Source organism: Acanthaster planci, linkage group LG04, assembly GCF_054643075.1.
Source record: "Acanthaster planci isolate LZ-2023a linkage group LG04, COTS_SCS, whole genome shotgun sequence".
In the NCBI taxonomy this organism is placed as follows: domain Eukaryota; kingdom Metazoa; phylum Echinodermata; class Asteroidea; order Valvatida; family Acanthasteridae; genus Acanthaster; species Acanthaster planci.
Genome location: NC_141780.1, coordinates 19,690,102 through 19,701,271, shown reverse-complemented (window position 1 = coordinate 19,701,271; position 11,170 = coordinate 19,690,102). Strand labels below are relative to the sequence as shown.

At 41.1% G+C, this 11,170-nt stretch overlaps 1 protein-coding gene across 1 annotated transcript; it reads left to right on the top strand.

Moving 5' to 3' along the window:
* The first annotated feature begins 51 nt into the window (after nt 1-51).
* wdr82 (WD repeat domain 82) lies at nt 52-11,154 on the top strand. The gene is made up of 8 exons (XM_022248345.2): nt 52-422; nt 2,973-3,137; nt 4,079-4,178; nt 4,602-4,718; nt 6,483-6,638; nt 7,574-7,643; nt 7,900-8,045; nt 8,731-11,154. The coding sequence occupies exons 1-8, from the start codon at nt 259-261 to the stop codon at nt 8,758-8,760; spliced, it is 948 nt and encodes a 315-aa protein (XP_022104037.1). The 5' UTR covers nt 52-258; the 3' UTR covers nt 8,761-11,154.
* Nucleotides 11,155-11,170: the final 16 nt, after the last annotated feature.

The following is an 11,170-nucleotide window of genomic DNA, read 5'->3' as shown; positions in this document are numbered from 1 at the left end:
GAAGGTTGTTTGGGAACCAGACTGAACGGATTGACGTCAATGAGGGCGCTCTTCTTACACATGGTTTATTTAGAAGAAGCACGAGATGTGAAAATTTGGCTGATTGTACGCCGAAGGCACAAGTAAATTCAATGGACATTTTGCATGAATTTAGGTGACGCTTTTACAGCTTTTCACTCATAAACTCACAGGCCATTTACCAAGGATAATCTGAGATCGTATCTTCGTGGTGGACGGGGTTCACAACAGCGGGAAAAAATGAAGCTCTCTGACTCTGTGATGCGAAGCTTTCGCGTGGCCAAATTGTACAAGGACCAGAACACTGAACGCATCAACAGCATTGACTTCTCGCACAATGGAGAGACAATGATATCCAGTAGCGAGGATGACTCTATTGTCATTTATGACTGCTTGGAGGGAAAGTATGTGTTAGACCGGGTACACTGAATTTTAATTTGGCCGTGGATAATATGTTCAATGGCATTTCGCAATAGTGCACGCCTCCAAGAGTTTGCAATGCATTGACCAATCACAACGTAAAATTAAATATCTGTCAACCCTTTCCAAATGTACATTGGGTCAACAGTTTTCGCCTATTGTGATTGGTCAATGCATTGCAAACTCTTGGAAGCACACTATTGTGAATCGCCCCTATTACTTTTTCACAGCATGATTTAATGCAAGGAGCATGTTAACCTTGTGGGGAATGTTGGAGACAACATGGAGTTTTGATTTACAGTTCTGGAACAAGCTGAAGATTTTGAGAGATCTAACACTACTATGTCTACTTCTAGTCCAAGCAGCCAAGTAACTTGGACCCTACAAATTGCCTTTTTTTAACCCTAACCCCCTAAGGGTCGCTGGCCCTAACCTTCCCCATTCACACAAACTGTTTTTTGGCAAAATTAAATAGAGCTATGCAATGCCTACAACTTGTTGTAATCATTTTTTCCAAATCGGCTGAAATCAGCCAAATCACGAAGATTTTCCCAGAGGCATATTTCAACTAAACCACATTTTCACGAAGAGACAAATTTTACTCTGGAAATGTGTACAAATGTAACAATTTTGCAGCTGGCACGCACTATAGCAAGATAGCAAGCATTTTCATGAATAGACAAAAGTCACATGAATTTTAACATTTTCATGAAGAGGTGAATTTGTTTGTTTACAAAATAAACAATTTTAATTAACATGTGAATATTATTTGGCAGTTTGGCAGAGTTGTGTTGTTTCAAATCCCCTCTTTCATGCAGTAGTATTACTAAAGTCAAAGGCATGGTAAATAAGCATTTGAACGAGAGACAAACTTCACATACGATTTTCTCAAAAAGTCTTATTCTAGTGATATCAAAAAATTTGTCCCTTTGTGAAATGACCGGTGAAATTTTATTTTCAAAAAAGTTCTAAAAAAAAAGATAGTTGAAATAATACCACCCAAAAAAATCTCAAGGAAAAAAAAAGTGAGCAAAATTATTTCAAAAACCCAGTTCCCTTTTTTTTCATTGGACCAGGTCGCTTGGAAAGAAAACCTACATCTTTCTCTGAAACTTTCACTTCATATATCTTGTGCATAAAAAAGCTTTCTGTCCCTTTCAATTTTTATGTACGTTTGTAGAAAGCCGAACTTATTCCTAGTACATGATCGCACTTGTATGAACTAAACTAGGCATGGAACTACACGGCGTACGCATACCTACATGTACAGGTCTCAGTCATCAGCCATAATGGCTGATGAATGAGACTTTTAGGTTTGCCATAATGGCTGGTGAACAAACCTTGTAGGTTTTTGTAATGGACAGGATCAATGGTTGATGGGTTTTGCACTTGAGCAAGCATTGCCCGTCATGCTTAGTAGAGTTTGATCTTCTAGTTGCATTATGTAGCTTGATCATTGGAGAAAAGGGGATGTACAAGTATTTTGCTAAAGGGTCATTCCATATGAACTCAACCAAAGTCTGGAAATCGTCCATGGTCACCTATTCAGATTTGGCTCAGTTTTTAAAAAAAGAAGCAGCAAATTCATGGTGAGTGACCACATGTAAAGCTGTAGGCTTCAACTCCCAAGGGTTCCTAAGATAAACCTCCCCCAAACTGAGAGTCACACCCACTGTTTACATGCGCGAACCAAGAAAAATAATTTGCAACGGGTTTTGGAGGCCAAATCTCCAAAACGAATCAGAAATAGATTTGGCATGTAGTTGCCTTTAAAAAAAATATTGGAGTGAAATCTGAGTCGGTCACCATGGCACCTCTTGTTGAGTTCATATGGAATGATCTTAAAACAGGTCAGTGCAAGCAGTCTTTACTGTTGGAATGTACATCCTGCATGTATCAGTACCTACTAGTATGTGTACGCATACTTGAGTGCGTGAAATTAGGCTAAAAATGTGGTCTGACAAACACTACCACAAACAATTTTGTTCAGCAATTATCAGCTTTTGATTTAACAGAATACACTCTTTCGCTGTTTCAGTGCCCCTCCTGGTCTCTCCTCGGCGCATCTGAAGCCGTTTGGTTGCCTCTTTTTATCTTAAGATAGTATTTTAGTGTGCTATCTCTTTCAAGACGCACTTCCGTCATACTGTAATACACTCAGGCTTTAACCTCGTGTAAGGTCTAGGCAATAGACCTCACCACTGTTTAGCTGTCAAGGAAAAGAAAAGGCAGTTGTCAGCGGGACTTCGAAACCGGCGAGGCCTCCACTTAGACAGCTGTGGGGTCGCTGGATGGCACTATTTGAAAAAAGTTAAAAGGCTCCTTGATTGATGCCACGATATAACGTCGTTCAGGATGATGTTTTTGTATGTGATTACCCTGATGTGCTTGAAGTCTTTTGGAGGGTTGAATAATAATGAATAATTTAACATGTCCAAATTTTAGCATTCCAGAGGGGCACAGAATAACTGGTCCACAGAATGAACGCGTGCGTCATTGCTTAAAGGAACTTGTTTCATTTATTCCATCCTTAGACCTAAGAAGACACTGTACAGTAAAAAGTATGGTGTGGACATGATCCGATTCACGCATGCGGTCAACACGGTCATCTACACCTCCAATAAAATGGACGACAACATCCGATATCTCTCGCTGCACGACAATAAGTATATCAGATACTTCTCTGGGCATACTAAGAAGTAAGTTTGAAATGTCTGACTTGTGGCCTCACCTCCTAAAACCTTTAGGCAGCAAGCTGTGAAAGCAGCATTGTGCAAGCACAGAGGGTTTGCATGGCTGCCATCTTGTAGGCCTGTGCTTTTGTAACACAGGGTATCCACACAGGAGGTTTCCCTGTGGAACAAAAGAACTGCCCTGCAAGATGGCTACCGTGCAAAGCCTGTATTGTAACTGTTGCAAACTGTGCTAAACTATAAAATGCTTAACCGCCAATGTTCTTGAAGCTTCTGCATGCATTTTGGAATCTTATTGTCGTAACACCTTTTGTTGAGGTTAGTCTATTCCCAGAGGTTGCTGTGGTGTTTAGTGAGCCAACTGCTTGTGGTCTGTCCTGAAATGGGCTAAGGATTCATATGCAGAAAATGTACATATGTACTTCACAGTGGCGTAGCTAGGATTTCACTAGTGGGAGGGCACAAAGGGGCACCGGCATCTTATGGTGGGGGGGGCACAAGCTTTCAGTGATGTGTTTTTTGGGGGCAAGTTTTTGTTACCCTTGTTCAATATCCATTCATCCATTTTTTTCAGGGGGGAGGGGGGCACCTGGGGTACCCCCCGTGGCTGGTCACGGGGAGAGGGTGGGTTGGATGGGGAGGCTTGTACACCACTGGTACTTCATACAACATTTGTTCAGTACTTATTTTTGTTTTGCCTTGCCATGTAAAAATTACAATACCGCTGTAACTGAAACTCAACTGAAACTGATGAAGTTGGTTCATGTTCTTGTCCGATGTATGAGGAGTCCATTTACATGTACAACATATGTACCTTTAATAATGCTAGTCATCACTCACTGTATACTCGCTCAGAAATAAGAAACTTGTAAAAACAATCCATGTTTGAGGTGTGTTTGTGACATGTATGTATTTTGGGTTGTATGTTTAAACTCTTGTCTTTTCAGAGTGGTCAGTTTAAGCATGTCTCCGATAGATGATAGTTTCCTGTCCGGATCATTGGACAAGACTGTCAGACTGTGGGACCTCAGGTCACCAAATTGCCAGGTAAAAAAAAGACGTGCATAACTGAGAGTGAAAACTTTCATCAGAATGATAAATATTTTAGAACAATATTTTTTTTTACTATTTCATGATTGGTGTGTACTTTCAAGCCTCACTTTCAGTTTTTTTCTCTACATCTACATCAGGCTTCAAGCACTCACCATCTTCATCTAAGCTATGTTTGATGACATTTGAAATTATTAATCAGAGTGGATCATGCTAAATTGTCACAAAGTTTCCTTTTATTGCTTTCATTTCTACCCTCGAGTTGAAAACTGGAAGAGGTAACCTCGCTTTCAATTTCAATATGGCCGACCCATGTATCGGGTATACGTTATTGAAATCTGAAAGGGAGCGTAAATTTGCTTAAATTCATTTCAGCAATTTTCACCGCTTTTTGTCCTTGAAATATTTTATATTGTCTAGGGTCTAATGCATTTACAAGGCAGACCAGTTGCGTCCTTCGATCCAGAAGGTCTTATCTTTGCCTGTGGCGTCAACTCGGAGCTTATCAAACTGTACGACTTACGGTCGTTTGACAAGGTACGCTTCCCATCAGACTCGTTCCATTTTGAAATATTTCATCATTTTTTTGTACAACCGATGTAGTCCTGTTTTTATTCTAGATTTTTAGTCTAGGTCTAGATATATGTGATTACTAATCCACCATGAGCAGAAGCACCCCTTCATCAGTTGAAAAGGGCCATGCTGGTAGGGGGTGTTCATTTTGTTGGTAGTGATGACGCCACCCATGATGCAGTGCATGCACTTCATAGTTGATTGTTGACCCCTGCACCCCGGCAACCGTCGACAGCCGCAGCTTTGTGTGAGGATTAGTGCATACCACACATACATTCTATTCATAATGCACGTGCGATTTCAATGTGGGCCTGCTGCCGGACAGGGCTTTGCATACCGGGCATACTGCATCTTAGCAGTTGCGGTCAAAAGAATCCCGACGTTAAGGGGGTTAACCAGCAAGACTGGCGAAGTGCAGCTCACACAGAAGGTACGTCCATTGCTAGGAAAACGATGCCCTCTCTTGGTCCCACTTTGGGTGGATGAGTCTGAGTGATTTATGCCTGGGTCAGTGGTTCAGATTCATGTCAAGAAATTAGGCTGCATTTGACATTTTTTGGAGTTTACCTTTATTCCCCGGAGCCTTCCTGCAACCATCTTCTTGCAGGAAAATTATTGCACACTCTTTGTGTATGTATTTCAAGTTTAATAGGCTTCAGTCTTTGTCTGGCTCTGCCCTCCTCAATCTTGCAAAATCTTCTAAAACCTGGCTGATTTTGCAGGAACTCGGACTGCTAGGGTCAGAAGACATACATAGCACTCCGCTGTTTAAAAAACCTACTTGCAGGAGACATTTCTAGGAAGGTTGAGCATTAGCTAGGTTTTGCTTCGGTCCAAAACCTCCTAGTTTTTTTTTTTGTTAAAACGTGAAGATAATGGAAACCTTATTAAACTGAACTACTTTGTGATACCACACTGGTCACTAGTCACAGATTGCTGAGTCGGCGTCCCAATCCCCCTCCTAGCAAATTAGCAAATAATTTCAAAGCAAGAAAACTCTCCGAAAGTGATCAGGTTTTGACTTTTAACAAATCTTTGTGTGGCATTTTTTTGGCACTGCTGGAAAATTGTTTATGCCCGTGTTATATTAAGATCCATTAATGCGGCCCCTGGTTCTGTTGTTGAATCTCTCGTCTTGTGTACTAATAGCATTTGCTTTGTAATCCCTTCGTTTGTCCTCCAGACAAATTCTGTAGTTGATACTTCCTTTATAGAACAAAGACCAAAGTGAATTTCACTTCCTTATTGCCTCACACCTTCCTGTTACCTCATGACTTATGTGCAGCTGAAGTGCTGCTGATAGGTCCTGGTTTTGGGGTGAGGGGCCACCGTGGTATCATGTGACCAGTGTTTCTCTTTGAAACGTTGGAATCGGTAAAGGGTTGGATAGCGACAGACACATACTGTTTTGAGCCCAGAAGATTAAAGTTTATAATGGCTTGCTTCTTGATGATAATGAGATGACTGTTTAAATTCTTTCAAAGGGTGACCTGCTGGAAGTGCTAATGATACATGTATTTACTTGAGGTCCATGTGTTAAAGGATTGGATGGAAAAGTTAGAGAAAAAAAGTTGAATATTATCTTTCTTTTTCAAAAATATGATTGAAAGTTGCCATCCTTAGACATCGCTAAGAGATTACAGTCTTTCGTCTTGCCATTCAGAGGCCTAGGCAACTTCGGAAACATTCTGGGGTACATCAATGGTCTGTTTCCTGTGTCTCCTTCAGGGTCCCTTCACGACCTTCAGGCTCCAGCAAGACCGGGACTGCGACTGGACGCAGCTGAAGTTCAGCGCCGACGGCAAGCTGATCCTGATATCCACCAACGGCGCAGTCATCCGGCTGGTGGATGCATTTAGCGGACAGCCCAAGCAGACATTCATGGTGAGCAATTGTTGGATCTTTTTGGCCAGATTCAGTTTACTGGTCAGGGAAATCCCAGCATGGCACCACAAGGTTATTCAACAAGATTTCCAATCATTTCAACCGGAAAAAAACAACTTTTAGCTCAATTCACTGCAAAGGTAATTTTGATGAACAAATAGCAATAAGTGTAATTTTAAAAATGCGAAAATGAAACTTTAAAACTTGTTATCATTGAAAACTGTGAGCCAGCATTCCCCAGATAGATAAGACTTGTAATATGAGGAATATAAAAAACTTGGTGAACCAGTAGTAAGACATCTGTACTAGCGAGTAAGGGGCCATGGATCTGAGCCCCACCTAGTGTGTGAACTTCGTTCACAAACTCTAAGAAAGCACTGAGGATGTGTGGTGCTTATAAGTTACATTTGTAAAGGGTGAAGCGTAAAATTAAAGTTTATAAGACTAGAATAGAAGACAGTCATAATTTCCAACCATCTGTGGATGGGTAAGTTTAATACTTACATTCTCAGATTGGCTGTTAGTTTCAGTTGAAAGGGAAATAAAAGTGCAGTTTTGTCAGTATTCCTTGTGTGCAAGCGTTTGGTCTCATAGAAACCAAAACTTTATTTCCTGGCTATCTAAATCTTGTTAAGATGGGAATTGCCAATAACTGAAACATGTCACTTGCAGACCGGCACGGTCATTACATTCAGACATGTCCATGATGAAAGGTGGAACAGGCTTTTTATAGGCTTAGTGAGTCCTGTTTTTGCCCTTGTGAGTCCGTTACTTGCCCTTTTAAGTCCATTTTGGAAATCTTACAAAGCTGTTTCAGAATGATTGATGTGGCTGTTTTTGGTGTGGAATTTTGTTTTGACATGATCTATATTAAACATCTGGTCTGTTGATTTATTAAGATGCAGATCTCGTAAGTCTTAAATTTGATTCTGCAGGGTCATCTCAATCAGAAGGGGTTGTTGTTAGAGTCGTCGTTCAGTCCAGATGCAAAATATGTCTTGTCAGGTAAGCACGAGAAAAGACTGACCTGTGACATAATGTTTTGGGTCTTATGCGGTGTGAACGATTTAAAATGAGTGTTTCTTTACCATGAAGTTGATCAAAGTTCACATTTTGCATTCCAACCAACCTGTAATTGTTTAGATGTACTAGGGTTCCCAAGTCTCTCTAGTGACAATTTCAGAAATCCTTTCTCCAGCAGCTTTCAGACAGCATGCTTGCGTTGTTCACAGTGAAAGTGTTCATTTTGTTCATCCCCTAGGGTCCCAGGATGGCAAAGTGCATGTCTGGAATGCAGAGAACGGCACCAAGACGGCCGTGCTGGAGTCCAAGCACTGCGAGTCGCCCATGCACTGCGTCCAGTTCAACCCCAAATTCATGATGCTGGCCACGGCGGCGCAGCACATGGTATGCACACCAAACTCTGTCGTAACTAAACATTGTCATCTTGGATTGAATCAGTCATGAGTGTCTTTTTGTTATGTCATGGCTATGAGCTGGCTATGTCATATAACATCCAAGTGTTCAGTCTGAAGAACCCTGTCATTGTGCCAGACATCTGTCCAGTTGAACTTACTAAGGGCATTAATCACTCTCAAATGTTTTTTTTTTGGAACAGATGAAGTAATCTGTCAGAAAACGTCAACCACTGAAGGCTGTGCAAAGCTTCACTTTCCTTTTATCCCTCATTCCCTCATTTCCTCTACAAAACTTCCTGAAACCTCTTAAAATGTAAAATTCACCGCAATCCCAGAGCCCAATGACACATTCTTTTTTTACATGAAATTTGACGGAGTATCAATAACCATATTTAATGTTAGTGGCTGGGCTGTTCCCTTCTGGAATTCAAACCCTTCAAAATTTACACAAAGGTTTGGATGATTTGCTGGATTTAAGAGGAAAGGGCTGGTTACAGTTACTTTACAGAGGGATTGATGCCTCTTGCACAAACCATGGGCTATTAAGGTTCTGCACAGTTGTGGATTTGGCAGGATTCAGAAAGTTGAATTCTCCCATATCGTCCTATTTGGCAGGTTTTGAATTATCTTGGAATGTTGTGGTTGACAGTAGTTTTGTATGTTGTGTTACACAGGCTTTCTGGTTACCAAGCATAGACGAATGAGATCCCCCACAGCGTAATCATTCCCCAGAAGTATTAACGGACAAAGCAAGTGCTGCGTCGTGCTGACTAACTCAGTGTGCTTGTTAAGAGCTGTGTTGAAGTCCCGGCTGTGGACAGCCACACCAAAACCAGAGATGCAAGAACTGTAGGCAATCTCAGGACACCTCACAGGGTTCAACAAGACATTGGAGCATTGCGCTGGAGCATCCATTTTTCTCGACAGCACAGTGATGTTATTATTTGGGTCGAGATGCATGTACCTCATAGGAGTCCATCTTCCTTAATGGCCTGTTTAGATTTTTTTATTGGATCGTAGGCTAGAGTTGTAACTGAAGTGAAGTTTGTCACGGTTTTACAAAAGTGAGGGAACTAACTCAGCCTGGCACGGTTTAAAAGTCATGATGAGAATAAGGTCTAATTTAGAGACGGACTGTGACACAGTGCATAGGTTTTTTGGTTTTGTTTTCATTTTGTAAAAGTTTTTTAATATATTTGTTTAGTTTTGTGGCTACTGAATTTTATCCCAGCAGTTTCTGGCCTCTGTACAGTGACAAACTTCATCAGAAATCAGATCTTTGTTGTAGTTGGGTACTTTCAAGGAGGGCACCAATTTCTTTGCCAAATATTGAATTGTTTAGGAGGGAAAAAGATGTGGGCCTTGGAGAGTAAATGCACAAAGGTAAAATCCCAAATAAAACGACTTCAGACCGTCACTGTTCAATGGAATTTAATGTTGTGTGATAAAAGTACTCAAAGTACTTGACCGATTACTTTTCTCCGTAAAACTGAAGTTTTACAAAAATGGGAGTGCCTGATCTTACATTTCTTTTGTCATCTTACCTTTGTGCATTTACCATGCATTGCCCTGGTCTCAAGCTTTGTTCCTTCCTAACCAGTTCAATATTTGGCAGTGAATTTTGGACTCAAAGTACTCAATTACAACACTAACGAAAACCAGATGAAGAAAAAACTGTTTCTTTTGCAAGTGGGCAAACCTGTCTACTGACTCATAAAGTATGTGATCAGGTGAGACTTATAGCAGAACTGGCATACAGTGTACCTGTGAGTGAGCACGTTATGTCATGCGTAAGCCATGTGAAATGTAAATATGTATATGCTAAAACTTTAGCTTAGAAATGACTTGACAGGTGAACAGTGTTGTAAGCAAGGAATAGCATCATTCGCTACACAAGGCTCCAGAGTATACCCATGAAAGTGTCAACTATATTGTGAGGCCCTGCGCCAGATGTAAGCGTTTCCTGCATTGTTTATTTAAATCAATCTCGGACGTTGATCCAAGTGTCATGCCAGTTGATTTCAATTTTCAATTTTTATGTCTGAGGGGTGCATTTTGGGAAGTTTCTGATGTTGGCATGGGGTGTCACTGCTTGATGTGATGTTGGTGTTTTAGTGATAGAATAGGATGTATTAGTCTGAACGTACATTGTCGGCTCGAGTACATGAATGGAAAAATTGTGTACAGATGTCTTTATCTTCTGTCAAATACAAAGTTTGTTAGACTCGGTACAAGGAAAAAAAATCACAATAATTACTCAACGAACTCACATGCTGTGAGAGCAGATATTGTAAGTCTCAGTCCATTTGCATTGACACAGATGGCTTCATCCATGTTATTGCAAAGTTTTGTGTCCTGGAGCTCTTGGTGTGGTACCCTGACTCACCGTAGACATGTGTGCATACGTCGTGGGTAGGTCAGCCAAAGGGCAACAGCTTTAACCCAATCGTGCCAACAGATTATACCCAGCAAGAAATGAGACCGAGGGGTACCCCCCCACATGTCCAATCCCTATACACATTCCAGACTATTGTTACTTAACACATCCCCCTAAGATGTCTGAAAGGCATTCCCCAGATTCCCTGCGAGACAATGACCAACACAAAGCAGGGGGGGGGTTCTCTCCGTCTCATACCTTGCTGCGTATGCAACAGATGCTGGAAGTTTGCCGGAACAAGATGTGTTGCTTGAAAGTTGTAAGGCAGTGTCTTCACTAGTCCTGGAAAATACTAACACTCTTTGTGCACAGTTAACCTTTTTTGATCCCTGAAATACAATTTAATTTTCACAAGAGAAATCCATAGATTGGTCCTACCGACCTTCTGCAAGACACGCTGGGAGAGCAGTTTTGTTTGGAAGGGGTATTTTGAAGTCTTTACTCCCTGCACATATGCAAGGCCTAAATTTGCCAGAGGATGTACTGTACTTATCTTTGTCTAGCCCTCGGCTGAAACAAATGTATTTCAATTTCGTTTCCCTTAGTGTCCCCCGACAAAGCCCTTCACCCCACATTTTTTACATGTAAATACCATCTTTGTTTTGTAAGAGGAAAGACAGGTCTTGCGACTCTTGCAATAAAAACTATGACTATCGGAGAATATAGTTTGTGTCAAG

Excerpts from the sequence above, each read along its gene's own strand:
- wdr82 (XM_022248345.2), top strand. The coding sequence starts at position 259 with ATGAAGCTCTCTGACTCTGTGATGCGAAGCTTTCGCGTGGCCAAATTG. Across the intron at positions 6,639-7,573 it reads AGCCCAAGCAGACATTCATG|GGTCATCTCAATCAGAAGGG; the intron begins GTGAGCAATTGT and ends TTGATTCTGCAG. Across the intron at positions 8,046-8,730 it reads CCACGGCGGCGCAGCACATG|GCTTTCTGGTTACCAAGCAT; the intron begins GTATGCACACCA and ends TGTGTTACACAG.